Source organism: Macaca thibetana, chromosome 7 (assembly GCF_024542745.1).
Source record: "Macaca thibetana thibetana isolate TM-01 chromosome 7, ASM2454274v1, whole genome shotgun sequence".
NCBI classification, from domain to species: Eukaryota; Metazoa; Chordata; class Mammalia; order Primates; family Cercopithecidae; genus Macaca; species Macaca thibetana.
The window spans coordinates 19,702,755-19,718,175 of NC_065584.1; the positions used below are offsets into that span (position 1 = coordinate 19,702,755).

The window sequence follows — 15,421 nt, forward strand, 5'->3', positions numbered from 1 at the left end:
TGGAGTTTTCTACCTTAGTAAAACTACTGAGAGGGAAAAAAGCAGGTCTCTTAGTTGCATGTATTGAATATATCCAAGCTTTAAGGAGCTTACTGTGTAGTGGAAAAGAATAGGCTAATAGAAATAGATTTTGAGATTATTTAGTCCTTCCTTCCATGAATTAAGGTTGTTTAAAATTATAAAGCATAATTTTATGAAGTTTTCTAAAATACTTAGGAGAAAAAGATTCCAAGGGCCTTGGTATTGGTCAGTTTTCCACAAATGTTTAGGAAGTTCTAACAAATGATTTGGACTTTTCTTTAAGCTAATTTTTTACAAAAGCTATTTTGTCCAGTCTTGAATACAGTAGTGTCTTCTTTTTCAGCTCCTCGACAGCAATGGCAGTTTCACACTGAAACTGCAAGAAGATGAGCTGTTCACACTCACCACTCTCACCACTGGTCGCAAAGGCAGCTACCTGCCTCCTCCAAAATCCCAGCGCTTCCCAAGTACCTATAAGGATGATTTCAATGTTGGTGAGTATTTTTCACTAAAAGTTAACTTCGTCTCTATAGTGTGTTGATTTCTACCTGTCATACTGTGTGCATGATGGAGTGGCTGTCAAAAGCACATTCATTTAGCTCCTACATCTCATATGTGGTAAAAGGAGGGCTAATTTTTTATATTACTTTATGGTAAATCTAAATTTGAGGACCCTGTATTTTTCAGTTTCAGAAAAAAATATAGAGTTCATTGTTAGAATGAAAGTTATAATTCTAATTTGCTTTTGGTGAAACTTAAACTTTGTAACTTTGCTACTGCCCCGTTAGCCATTACTGACATCTTCCTTCTGTGTGGAGGTTAAGACACATTTATATGTGTCTTTCCGCAGTGCTAGTGAACTGAGTGCTTATGGGCAGTTATGTTGTCATTGGGTGATCCAACTCATATACTATCCTGTGCCTCCGAGATTTTTATTGAGCTCTCTTGATTTTCTAGGAAAATCTATCCTAAAGTTCTTAGAAAAGTTTTTGGTTATAGGTGATTTAGGAAAACCACTTGGAAAACAGTTAGAAGATATGGTCACTGTAGTTATATTCCTAGTCAGTAAGTAAAAAAATTTGTTGACTAGTTGGTAGTGTTCAATAGGTTTATGGGTCTCACAGACAGGGTCAGGTGGCTTTGTAATCTGCTCCTACAGTCTGTAGCAGGAGAGTAATAGGGAGGGAACTGGCATTGCTGGAGCATCACTTGAACCTCCTGTTTGCTGCAGAGCTGCTTGTTCCACCAAAGGTGGACACTCCTATCACCCTTTCCCAGTCACTGCTGCAGGGTCTCACCTTTCTTTCTCGGGAAATGATCTAGTTGGCTGGAGTAGAAGGCCTTTTGGACTGTGTAGTGGAGTCCTCTCAACTATAATACAGACAACAGTGACCCTCAGGGGAAGCTTGGTGGTTTGTTTTTCTCCAGCTCTTTGAAATGGCCTCTTAGATAAACCCATTAATTTTGTGAAACATAGGTCTTTCAAATCTGTTGCTTGGTTGGTTCTCTGTTAGCAAAGGTGACTTTTGCCTTCAGTAAGTGAGGAATTTGTGTGGGATATGGCCTAGTTAATGAGATTGAAGAACTGCCAGCACCAAGACCAATATTTTGTGACCCTGAAGACCAAGAGGCAATTCCAAACCTTCAGATATAAAATGTAATACTTTATGAGCTACAATATAAATTTAAAACTAAAGTTAAATATTATAAACTAGGCTCTGAAGATACTTGTTAGGGTTCTAAATGTCTCAAATGAGGTAATGAATGCAAAAACATTTAGAAAAGCATGAGGTATAAGAGCTATAAGATATTACAACTAAAATTTCTCCTCTACAGCATTCATTATTGTTAAGACTAAAATTTAATTTAGTAAAACTAAAAAGGGATTGATATCTTAGGCCCCAAACTGGTTTTTGCTGCAGTTTAGAAGTAGAAGAAAATTTGTAAATTTTATGCTTCATATAATAAGCTTTTCTTACGCTCTTTTGGCAGGTGATTGTGACCCATGATTTGGAACCTTGCTTGACAGATATTAGAAATAATAAAGCTATCCCTTATTGAGCCCTTGCCAGATGCTGGCTTATGTACACTTTATCTTTTCTTTAATTCTCTTGTCCTCCTGCAAACCTAGAAATGAAGAAACTTTAGATGCAGGGCAGTTAAATAACTTGTTCAGGGCAACATACTGAGCTGGAATTTGAACCTAGGTCATACTTACTTCAGAACTCATGACTTTTCCTCTACACCAGATGCCTGGATTAAGTATTATGCAGCATCTATATGTCAAATTTATCATCTTGATATTTAGTAATGATGATACAAAAATTAATATATCTTTATAGATGTAGGCCCTAAACTTTGGTTTAGATGTTATTTATTTATTAAAAACTTTCAAAAGTGTTTCAGACATACTGTAAAATATCAGCAAGGAGAACTTCTGAAGGATTTGATACTAAACAGAGAATTTCTTATGTTCTGAACAGATTACCCATTTTTTAGTGAAGCTCCAAACTTTGCTGATCAAACTGGTGTATTTGAATATTTTACAAATATGGAAGACCCTGGTGAGCATCACTTCACACTACGCCAAGTTCTCAACCAGAGACCCATTACGTGGGCTGCCGATGCATCCAACACAATCAGTATTATAGGAGACTACAACTGGTAAGATTGATGTTCTCAATGTGGATCTGGCTGAAATACCCTTGTAATATTGTCAGGTACATTTTGAAGTGAAGAGCTTTCAGTAGTCCTCCTTGTTCAAAAACCTAATAGATGTGTAATATGTAATATTAAGGGTTGTTGAATATTATGATGATGACCACAAAGCTGCACATTGTTTTGCTGCCTCAGTGTCCTTCCCTCATCTTTGCCCTATTTAATAGTGATTATTACAAGAACAATTTTATTTCAGTATAAAAACTGAGGACTTTTGGAACCAATTATAATTTAATATTTATTTATAAACAGACGGATTTGTGAGGTGTTTTTAAGTTTTTGTTTTGCTGGAGAGTTGATTTGTTGATCTGGTGTTGCCATCTGGTGGACCAATCATAGAATTACACCATCTTAGTCACTAAAAAATCTATTTACTAGGTGACCCTAGATGGCAATAGTAAAAAGCAAATCAGCTTTAGTTGCCTAGTGAATTTAACTTTTTATTTAGTCATCTGGTAAAGAGACAAGTTATATTATTCACATGAAATATAATGCCAAACTAAGTTTAGTTACAGAATTTCTATGTGCTGACTTATTATACCTGTCTTACGTGTTTCTTTTTCATTTTTTCCTATAACTAGTATGATTCCACTGCGGGATAAAAACAAACAAACATTCCAGGTTTAGAGCTAGTACTAAGAATACCAAGCCACCAAAAAGCCATATCCAAAGCTTAGAAACTGGAGAGGGAAGAGAAAAGAATTCTGAAAAGGGCCTTGAATTGCTTCTCTGTGGAGTGTGCAGGAAGTGTTTATCCCTCCTGAAGTGCCTTACTCCCCGTTAGAAATCCTGATTCTAGTTCCAAGCTCTGACATAAGTCTCAAGAAACTTTCAGTTATCCAGAGCCCCTGGAACTCTTATAACACTAGGAAGAGTTATTGAGGTGCAGTGAAGCATTCTTTCCTAATTTAGGATGACATTTGTGGCTTGTGTTTTTACACAGCAGAATTTCTGCTTGTGCCATTGTCTCTGAGGAGGAAACTTTACCTAGATTTTCCGATTATGGCAGTGGAGTTCGTGGCATCCTCATTTGTGACGATGGTCTTATTGTAAGTCCAGTGGCTGGGTTTAAGTATCCAAGGCATGGGTCCCATTGTTTTGATCTCCAGTTTTGAAGTCATCATATAGGAAACTTTTTTTTCTGTGATGTCCCCTATACCCTATGCACTTGAATACTATAGAGGGCTCTTTCTAAACTCAAACTCAATCTTATTTCTGGCTGGGACTCCAGAAAGATTGAGAAGCCCCTTAATTGTAGTATAGAAATGAGATATAGCACCATTCAAAGATTTACTCCCCCACATCTTCATATATTTGAAGATTTTACACAATTTAAGTAGCAATACTCAATTTTTACTAGGATCTATTGCAGTGGATAAGGAGGTGGGGATGAGGGATGGGGAAGCGTGTAAAAGAGGAAGAGAGTGACACATTCTGAAAGGAAAGGAACCAGGAAGTCGCAATTGTGCGTGTCAAGAAAGGACTGCCTTCATCTTTCTGAATCCCTGTTTTCATCATGTTATTCCCCTGCTCAGGAAGATGCAGTGACTCTCCCCTGCTACCTGTGTTTTCCACTTCTAGGCCTGATTTCCAAGACCCTTTATAATTTGGTCTCATCTATTATGGGTTATTTTCCAGTATTGTACCCTCTATTTGAGGCAGCCAGATCTGCTCAGAGATCCACACAAATCCCTTGTTCATTTCTGTTGTCTGGCTGCTGTGCCCACTTATTGTAGGAAAAGGAGGGAATAAAAATTGGATAATAGTAGGCACTTTGATGGATTTCCCACATAACCACTTTATGGTGGAGATATCATCGCCGCCACCTTGCAGACTGAGAAACCGCATCTTTGGAGTAAGATTTACCCAAGATATCACTGGTAAATGGCAGAACCAGGGCTAGAAGCCGGGTCTGTATGACTCACTAGCCCATTCTCTTTGGAGTATATCTCACAGCCTCATTTTAATCGTCTTCTTCCTAAAGGTAGGAAATGGGAAATTTGTCTAGTTTATCTGTAGTGCTATTTTAGTAAATCTGCTCTCAATGTGTGCACATTACTCACAGTTTTTAGAGTTGTGTTTTGAGTAGAACTTCCTCTCTTATACCTAGATTTAGTTATTTACCAGCAGAGTAATTTGATTATACTGGGTGGATTGTAGTGTAACTGGCTACTTCTATCTTGATAGTGAGCATTGGTTGGAATTCTTTAAAGACAATCACAAAATTACCTTTACCTGCACACAACTGAACTCTCTCTCTGATCAGATTTGCCTTATATATTGGCTAGTTTTTGTTCTTTCAGCACTCCTGAGAGATTGTGGCTGTGGAAGAATAAACCACACTTTTATTCTATTTCATTCATTATCTATGAAATTGCCTGGCAAGTTCTGATACAAGAATCACTTTTTCTGGAATGTGGTATATAAAAAAGGAAAAAGTTTGATCTTCTCTCATTCCAACTCTAAATGGAATAATTTTATGGTGCTGATAGTATTTGTAGCACTTTCAAACTTATGATGAACCAGAAAGCAGGTAAGGGATAGAAGAACCAGTGTTGATTGCTAGTGGTTTCATGCTGGTGAAAATCTATGGAGAGAAAACTCCCTCTGATGTCAGAGGACATGCAAGAGAGACTGGGCTTGAGTTACTCAGCATTTGATCTTCCTGTAAAGTAGCCCAGCTCTGCTTAGATAATTAAGTGTGGATTGTCCTCCCTGTGTACCTGATGTAGGTACTTTTGTAATATTTTCCTTTACATAGTAAAATTTCACTGTGCAAAATTCACTGATAAGATACAAATGTAAAAGCCATATAATTCTAGATCTCATTCCCCTCAACCCATTTCTGGAATAGATTTATTGGTGTTTCCAGTCTTATGTGAGATATGTTGCTTGATTTGTGTGCAGGCTTTCTTTTTTCTTCCTACTTGCAGATAGATACTGAGTAGGAAGTAAAATATTTTCAGAGATCATGTTGGTTTGGGGTGGTTGTAGCATCCCAGAAGGAAAGTGTTGTACCTGGTAGCATTTGTAAGAGGAAACCTGGAGGAGAGCTCACTGTAAAAGCTCAGTCCCTGGACAGCTGAATCTTTTTCCCATCTTTGATAGACTGCTGTGGATCAGTGAGCCTAGAACCAGGATTTTATTGCTTCCTTATAGACAGATACTTCATAGGGGAAAATGGTCCTCAAAGTGGCATTCCTGGGTAAGCAGCATCAGCATCACCTGGGAATTTGTTAGACATGCAAATTCAAGGGGCTGCCCCAGATTTACTGACTCACGCTGTGGGGTAGGACCAGTGAACTGAGTTTAAGAAGCCCTCCTGGTGATTTCTGTGCTGTTCAGGTGTGAGAAGCCCTCCTAGAGAGTCAACTCTGCGGTCTTTGCAGAGAAATAATTTTAGATCTTTTCTTCTGGAGTTTTAAAGTTTTGTTGGATTTAAATGTAAAAATTGGCCCTGGAATAGCTTATGTTCTCCCAGAGGCTCCTAGCATTGCCTTAATTACCTCTCTTTGTTGCTGGAAATTTGAATAAACATTTTCCCTCAGAATTGTGTGGAACTTTTTACTTTTTATTTGTTCATAGACAATAGTGGCTTTTAAAAATATTGTATTCTTAAGATGAGAAGTTGTTTTATTGTAGAAAAAAATATTTTCTCAGGAAACTTAAAAATCATAACTATTATTGTCCAGTAATCATTTAAATAGGCAATGAAATGACTTAAGTCATGTAACATTTAAAACTGTTGTCAATAAAGATTCTTGAAGCCCATCTCTGCTACAGGCTCAGACTTAGCAAATCACATTCTCACCTCAATTAGAAGTTTGGAGGCATGTGCTGTGAAATGACATATCTGTACTATGTTACAAAGGGCATATTTTAAGAGTATTAGTCAACCGTTTTATTTTGCAGGACGAATCTGACTATAAAATGTGATGTTTACATAGAGACCCCTGACACAGGAGGTGTGTTCATTGCAGGAAGAGTAAATAAAGGTGGTATTTTGATTAGAAGTGCCAGAGGAATTTTCTTCTGGATTTTTGCAAATGGATCTTACAGGGTTACAGGGGATTTAGGTAAGTGACTTTTTTTTTTAAATACCATATGACTTATAGGCTATGTTACTTTGAGCACCTACTTGTTATTTGTGGGAGTGATAAAAAAGTTCATCCCAAGGTGTTTGGACAGCTAATTGGGAAGAGATGTAAGCAAATACCAAATAGTTTACAATTATAGAAAGTTATTTAATTCCTAGAGATGGGGGCAACTCTGTGGAAGGGAAAATAATTGTACAAAGCTTTTTAGGGTATTGTGAAGTTGAACTGGGCTGTGAGGATAGGATTTGCATAGATAGTATCAAAACCATCTGAGGTAGTGGTGGTAGGGGGAGAATGCTCAGGAGGCACCATAAATAAAAGCAGGAGTATAAGAATGTTGCTGCTGTACTTATAGAAATATAGGGAGAGGGATTGATCTGCTTAAAATGGAAAAATCTCATTTTTGAATTTAGTTAATACTTGAAAATAGCTTGATTTTTCTCAGTCATCTTTACAGCCCTTGTGTTAGGTAGGATGATATTTTATCCAGAATAGGTGCTTCAAATATGTTCAGATTGAACTGTGTCCACTTCAGATTGGTTTTGGTACACACCACTCCTTTGAAACTAGACCTTACTAGTGGTGACTTTTCTTGATTCTCAGTCTCTTGATTTTCCTCTTACCTTAATTTAAAAATATCTCTTATAGTTTGCTGCTCTTTGCTTTGACTCCATAAATAAAATAAAAATTAAAGAGGAAGTAGGTAGTAAGGATATTAGAACAAGAGTTATATATTCATAACATTACCAATCTGAAGTTACCTCAGTGATATTGAAATAAAAAACAGAGAACCAGTGAGGTTAATTGACTTGCCTAATGACTCAAAGCTAGTTAGTGGCAAAACTGGAAGTAGGAATTTAAATCTGTGTCTGCAGTCCCCACTGTCTGTTTTAAACTGTCTACTTGAAATTTTATGCTGGGGTTCTCATAGGCATTCAAATAACAGTAATTCTAGAAATTAACTTATTATTTTCTCCCTCTGAGTGAATACTATTACCATGTAACCAATTTGACTGGTTGGAAATTTTATATTATCTCTCTCTTGTCTTCCGTATTCAATCCAGTCATGTATAAATGTGTACTTGAACTATAGATGCTAACACCTCATACTGTCACTGGCTTTTAAGTTTATTTCACTGGTTCTGTTGTGAGCTCACATATGATATACAGCTTAGAGTAGGATCTCAGTATATGCTATTAAATGGATGGCTAAATGAAAAATGTTTTGGCTTAACTCAGTTGTAGATCTGGGAATGAAGGGACAGCTCTCTATTGAGGCTGACTTTACTACATACAGATGACACTTGAGAACCCCACTGAATTAAATGACTCTGTGATTGAGATCTCAAAATTATATCTATTAGGATAATCTTTTTGTGTTACAGCTGGATGGATTATATATGCTTTAGGACATGTTGAAGTTACAGCAAAAACATGGTATACACTCACATTAACTATTAAGGTAGGTATTGCTGATTGGAGGATCTGGAGGTAAAATATTCTTTTGTTGTGCCTTTCTAGAATTTTCTGTTATAAAATAGGAGGGGGAAATTGTGACATATAATGAAGAGAGACAAGGAATCTGCCGTGATGCTGGGAAGCCACTCATCCCTAGGGTGGCTATGTGTGTGAGGGTAACCTACATGAGAACCATCAGCAGTTGACTTTATCAGGTCACTATTTTTTTAAAAATTTGATTTTGTTTTTTAAACTGAGGCATAATTGATAAAGTCAATAATTGAACTATTTTTTCAAGTTTGCTTGAACCAAGACTATACATGGAGCTTATAGATGTAAGCAAAGTCATATACATTTATGTTTGATGGTTAAGAATAATTTGCTTTTCAATTATAAGCATAGTTTTTTAGAAATTGGTTTCCATGAATATTTTTTGTCAGACAAAATATCAGATTAATTTTAATATAATAGAAATATAAAAATATTCCTCAGAATCACTGGGTGATCATGAGTTACTGCTTGACAGTGCTTCCAAGGGATGCTGTGCAGAGAAATTTTTGTTTATAATGTGCTGGTCTCTCCCAAGATAGCTCCCTCACAGTTTTGTTTAGGGTGCAATAGAAATTAAAAATCAGATTCCAATAACTTTGGAATTTATTTTCTCCTCTCAACCACCAAAATGACAGCACTAATTTTTTTAGCATTAATAATAATGTATATTGAAGATTTGTTTGGATGTAGCATAGATTATTTAACTATACTACACTAGCCAAAATGTAGCCATTTTATAGCAATTATAATAATATTCACTATTATTGAATTTGAAGATTTTTTCCAAACTCATAGATATGATTTGTATTTCCTTGATAATTAGGGAGCTTGCACATGTAATGTTTATTGGCTATTTGTATTTTCTCTTCTCTGAATTGCCTGTTCTTTCTTTCTTCATTTTTCTATCGTGTTTTTTTTTTTGGCAAATTTGTGTGAATTTAATATGCATTCTGGATAGTAACCCATTGTCTGTTACATATGTCACAACTATGCTCTCCCATCTTGTGTATTTTAATTTTGCTTATGGTATTTTTGATGACTATAAGTTTTATATTTTGATACTGTCAAATGTTTCACTTTTTATTCATTGCCTTTATGTTTCATGTTTTAAATAAGGCCTTCTTGTTTCTCAAGGTTAGGAACATTTTTACCCCAAACTAAAAAAAGTTTAGGATTTATTTTTATGTGTAAGTTTTTAATACATCAGAAATTTATTTGTGAATTTTAAGGGGAAGTATTGAATATAATTTTTAAAAAAATGGATAGCCATCATTTATTACAATAGACTATCCTTTTGCCCATAATTTAAAGGCTACCTTTTTGATGTAACAAATCAGCACATATGCATATACTTGTTTCTGAGCTTTTTTCTGTTCTCCGTATTGTTTGTCTATTATTATCCGAAATCACACTTTTAATTGGTGTTAACATTCTAAAGGCTTTGATGATAGTTACTCCCTTGCTTCCTTCAGAGTTTTCTTACCTGACCACTTGATAGAAAACATAGCCCCATCTCACTCTCTTAACTCCTTTCTGTTGCTTTTTTTTTCTCTAAAGGTTTTATCCCAAGTGACGTCACACATATTCTGTTGATTGTTAATGTGTTTTCCTACTCCCTTCACTAGCACATAGCTCCTTTAGTGACAGGCCTTTCTCCATATTCCTCACTGCTGGCTCTGTAGCACCTAGAAAAGTGCCTGACAGCCAGGCAGAGCAAGAGTCCAAATAATACTTGGTAAATGCATGAATGGATATCTAGTGGGGCAACTTCCTCATTGTTTCTTTTTCAAAATTATCTTTGCTATTTCACTATATATATTATTCGATTTGACTTTAAAAAAACAAACTTTCAATTATTTGAAAAATGGTGCTGGTATTACATTAAATTTATACATCAATTTGGGAAAAAATTACATTTTTTTAAATAATAATGTGTTTCCCCATGAGAGAACATAGGAACAAAAGCATGCTGTATTTCACCATTTATTAAGATTTGCCACTAGGTCCTTCAGTTTTATTTTTGCACACCTTTGATTAAGTTTGTTTTAGTAACTTTATGAGTTTTTTTGAAATCGTGAATGAGATTTAAAAGATTTTCTTAATTTTCTTCAGGTACTTTGCATACCTGGTTAAAATGTCAACAGGACTTACTGAAAACAGCTGCCTCACATCCTGTTCCTTCTTCTTGACCCCCATTCTGTGTTCTGTACTTCTGATACAGCCACTCCTCACTATTCTGGCTGTTTTTTCTGGTGTGTCTTTAATATAATGTGATTCACTACTTTTAGAAATTGGCTCTTGTCTTGCTACTAGGATGGATAGGACTTTGCCGGTTTGCACCCACTTCACTCCCCTACTCCTATTATTTTGTGTTTCTTCAACTATGGGCATTCTGCTTCCTCTTGAATCTCAACTTTTGCCACATACTCTGAGGGTCTTCTCCAACTATCGGCAGTAAAGTAGTCTGTCAGGCACCCATTGTCACTTTGACCTGGCTTAATTTTTACATGCTGCTTATCCTTTAGCTCTCATTTTATGTGTGTGTGCGTGTCTGTCCATCTCCTCCTACTAGGATATAAGCTCCATAAGAGCAGGGACCTTGTCTTCTTGTTCGTCTTTAATTCCCAGTGCATTAAACAGTATTTGACATATAAATCTTCTTTGCATAAATGAAACAAAACAAAACATCATCTTCTATGTTGCCCATATTCCAAATTTCAGCTAATGTGAGGATTTTGTCACTGTCAGCCACCTGTTGAATTCTTCTCAGCACTTATCAGGTGACGTGTCCCAGCTCTGTTGCACAATGGACTTTGAAGTGTACTGTATTCTACTTGCAAGTATTTTATATTGGGCAGCTTCAATTTTCCCATCCATTGTATCATGAAGAACACTTTTCTTATGAAGATTCAATGAGAAAAAAAATATATATATATAGTACCTGATATGTGGTAAGCACTTAATGAGTCAAGTTAATATTCTTACGAGTAGGAGTGTTTGGAACCAGAAGAACAGCATTAATATTTCCTCACTAACACATACTGAGACTTCTAGCAAGTTATTCCACCTCTTTGAGTATCCGTTTCCTTATCTGTAAAATGCAGATAACTTCTGTGAGGTTGTCTTGAGGGTTAAATGTGTTACATTCTTACATTCAACACATTTTTATTAAGCCCCTGCTATATGCACTCTACTAAGTCCTAGGGATACAGCAGTGAATGAAATAGACAAGATTCCTGCTCTCTTAGAGCATATATTCTTCTAGGACAGGAGTTGGCAACTTTTTCTGTAAAGGGCCAGAGAGTAACTATTTTAGACTTTGTGGGCCATGTGGTCTCTGCTGCACCACCCAATTCTGCTGCTGTTGTGAGAAAAAAGCTGTAGACAATATGTAGATGAATGGATGTGGTTGTGTTTCAATAAGATTTTGTTTATGAAAAAAAAAGGTCATTGGCATGTAGGTCATAGTTTGCTGAGCGCTATCCTGAGATAGAAAGCTTGTAAATAAGTTTATGATTATGAAGAAAAAATAGAGTCATAAGATAAAGTAGCTCTGTTACCCTGATTCTCTAACCAGGGAGGTGAGGAAAGACCTCACTGAGTGGGTGGTACTTGAGTACAGACCTGAATGATGGGAAGAACAATTTGAGCAGACCACATGGCTGGTTCAAAAGGCAAGTGTAGCTGACATTGTGTGAAGAGCAGCCTGGAGGCTGGGGTGGCTGAAGCCTGGGGAGGCAGGAGAGATGAGGTCCTCTTAGACAGGTTTTGTGCTTAATGGGATTTGTGATATGAGTCCCTTGGCTCAATGTTAATACTGAGTGTTTGATGGCAGCAGAAGATGTTCAGTAAGCACTTCTAGAGCTGAAGATAGCTGTGCAAGTCTGTAGTAACAGGAATGTGGCTCTGAATTTGGAGCTAAGTGACTTGGAGCAAAAATCTGTGACTTTGAGTTTTAATCTATTAAGCCTCAGTGTTTCCATGCATAAAATAAAAAGAACTACATTAAAGTCCATTACATTATCCTTCCAAGACTTAAAAGCAGATTTATTCTGGTTCTTGGCCCAATGCTTTGAATTTTGAGCTCTTTACCTTTTGAGAGTAGCTAGTTTTAAATGATTGGCTGTAGTTAGTATGCTGTGAATATATGCTCATAAATGTATTATCATAAAGATAATAAGAGCTGAGATTTATTGTTTACCATGTGCCAGGCACTGAGCTAAGTAGAATGGCAAGCTTCTGAGGAAGGTGTAATTTTTTCTTTCACTGTCAGTAACCAGTAAGTAACACCTTATAGATGCCTCCCTTCTTCTACCCACTGCACCCCACTCCATCATCACTTTAACTGATGGTTACTGTTTTTTCAGCTTAAGGGTAGGAGCTTCATATGGCTTTGAAGTGATATTCTGTTCATGGCAACACAACACAAAAGCAAAGGTTAATTATTTTTCTTCTGGCTGGGCAGAGGCTGCTTAATGAAAACCTTAGAGAAGCAATGAGGTAGAAGCAGATGTTTTGGCTCCAGCACAGTCATGTCTGAAGAGTTGGTGGCTGTTAGCCATAACACTTGTACGTGTGACTACTTATAAAGAATGTTTTTTTTATTTTAATGAGCTTTTGTCTAAAACTTTATAATAATGCATGAAAAGTTTTGCATTTTTGTTGGTTTTACATTTTCATGGAGCACAGGAAATATTGAGGTATTCCTTGTACGTTGGGAACAATTTAAGTAGGTAGGTAAGAATTTCTTGCCGGAGTTTTCTTCTTTATTTTAAACTTTTGCTCAAACTTGTGGATTTGTGTTTTGCTGTGGTTAAGTCTTGAGTGAGAAGTACATTTGCTTCACTAAGTAGTGGGCCATACATGATCAAGAAACAGACTTCAGAGGACCATTTTCATATGGTTTCAAGGAATGTGTTTCTTTCTACTCCAGGGTCGTTTTGCCTCTGGCATGCTGAATGACAAGTCTCTGTGGACAGACATCCCTGTGAATTTTCCGAAGAATGGCTGGGCTGCAATTGGAACTCACTCCTTTGAATTTGCACAGTTTGACAACTTTCATGTGGAAGCCACACGCTAATACTTACAGGGCATCATAGAATACTCTGGATTTTCTTCCCTTCTTTTTGGTTTTGGTTCAGAGCCAATTCTTGTTTCATTGGAACAGTATATGAGCCTTTCGAGGCTAAAAATAATGAAGAGTAAATGGGGAGAGAAATTTATTTTTAATTTATCCTGGAAGATTTTGTTAGAATTAATTCCAAGGGGAAAACTGGTGAATCTTTAACATTACCTGGTATGTTCAAACTGTGCATTGGCCCTACCCTTAGGAGTGGTTTGAGTAGTACAGACCTCGAAGCCTTGCTACTAACACTAAGGTAGCTCTCTTCATCTTACTTGCAAGCGGTCCTGCACATGGCAGTAACTTGATCATCATGGAGATGTATTTATGCATGCTGACCGTGTGTCCAAATGAGCCAGTGTCTTCAGCACAAGATGATGCTGCCATAATAGAAAGCTGAAGAACACTGGAAGTAGCTTTTTGAAAACCACTTCAACCTGTTATGTTTTATGCTCTAAAAAGTATTTTTTTTATTTTCCTTTTTAAGATAATACTTTTGAAATGCAGGATATGATGAGTGGAATGATTGAAAAAAATGCCTCTTTAATAAACTACCTCTAACACTACTTCTGCAGTAATAGATATTATCAGATTAATTGGGTTATTTGCATTATTTAATTCTTTTGATTCCAAGTTTTGGTCTTGTAACCACTATAACTCTCTGTGAACATTTTTCCAGGTGGCTGGAAGAAGGAAGAAAACCTGATCTAGCCAATGCTGTTGTAGGCATTTCCTCTGCCTCATCTCACTGTGCTGTGGTCTGTCCTCACATGTGGCACTGGTAACAGACTCACACAGCTGATGAATGATTTCTCTCCTTATGTGTGGAAGGAGGGGAGCACTTAGCCATTTGCTAACTCCCAGAATTGGATCATCTCCTAAGATGTACTTACTTTTTAAAGTCCAAATATGTTTATATTTAAATATATGTGAGCATGTTTATCATGTAGTATGATTTATACTAAGCATTAATGTGGCTCTAAGTAGCAAATCCGTTATTCATGTGGGTAAAGTAAATCTAGAATTATTTGTAAGAATTACTCATTGAACTAATTCTACTCTTTAGGAATTTGTAAGAGTCTAACATAGGCTTAGCTACAGTGAAGTTTTACATTGCTTTTGAAGACAAGAAGCTAAGTACTAGAATAAATAAGGTTACAGAGAACATTTTTCAGTTAAAACCAAGTGATTTCCAGCTGATATATCTAATATTTTAAAAACTAACATTGTAGAGTCATAATTTATTTACAATAAAATGTTCCCACTTTAAGTATACAATTCAGTGAGTTTTGATAAATGGATATACCCATGTAACCAACACTCCAGTCAAGTTTCAGAATATTTCCATCACCCTCTAGAAAGTTCTCTTGTATACCTGCTCAGTCAGTTCCTTTCACTCCCAATTGTTGGCAGTCATTGATACGAATTCTATCACTATAGGTTAGTTTTCTTTGTTCTAGAACATCATGAAAGTGGCATCATGTACTATGTATTCTTATGAATGGTTTCTTTCTGTCAGCATAATGATTTGAGATTTGTCCTCATGTTGTGTGATTCAGTGGTTTATTCCTTCTTATTTCTGAAGAGTTTTCACACATTGTGTGAATATACCACAATTTGTTTCCTCCCCACCAGTTTCTGCTATTACAATTAAAACTGTCCACATTTACAATCTTTGTGTCAAATATATTTCTATTTAAGATGAATAGAGAGGAGTGAAATTTCTGGGTCTTATGTTAATTGTATGTTTAACTTTATAAGAAGCTACCAAACTGTTTTCCAAAATGATTGTATGGTTTTACACTTCCATCAGCAATGTTTAAAAGTTCCAGTTACTCTGCATTCTTGTCAGTGCCTTGTGTTGTCGTTCTTTTTAATTTTAACCCTTAATTGTGGGTGTATAGTATGTACATTTCTCTGATGACTAAAGCTGTTGAGCAGATGTCATGGACTT

At 36.3% G+C, this 15,421-nt stretch overlaps 1 protein-coding gene across 4 annotated transcripts in view; it reads left to right on the forward strand.

The window, feature by feature from the left end:
• The window catches only part of GALC (galactosylceramidase), a 57,907-nt gene extending 42,768 nt beyond the window's left edge, over positions 1-15,139 (forward strand). For all 4 annotated transcript variants that reach the window (XM_050800041.1, XM_050800044.1, XM_050800042.1 and 1 more), the window contains exons 13-17: positions 365-515; positions 2,505-2,685; positions 6,652-6,815; positions 8,222-8,298; positions 13,279-15,139. In XM_050800041.1, the coding sequence (XP_050655998.1) occupies positions 365-515; positions 2,505-2,685; positions 6,652-6,815; positions 8,222-8,298; positions 13,279-13,425 (720 nt within the window). In that variant the 3' untranslated portion in view covers positions 13,426-15,139. The remainder of the gene's footprint in view (positions 1-364; positions 516-2,504; positions 2,686-6,651; positions 6,816-8,221; positions 8,299-13,278) is intronic.
• The last annotated feature ends 282 nt before the right edge of the window (positions 15,140-15,421 follow it).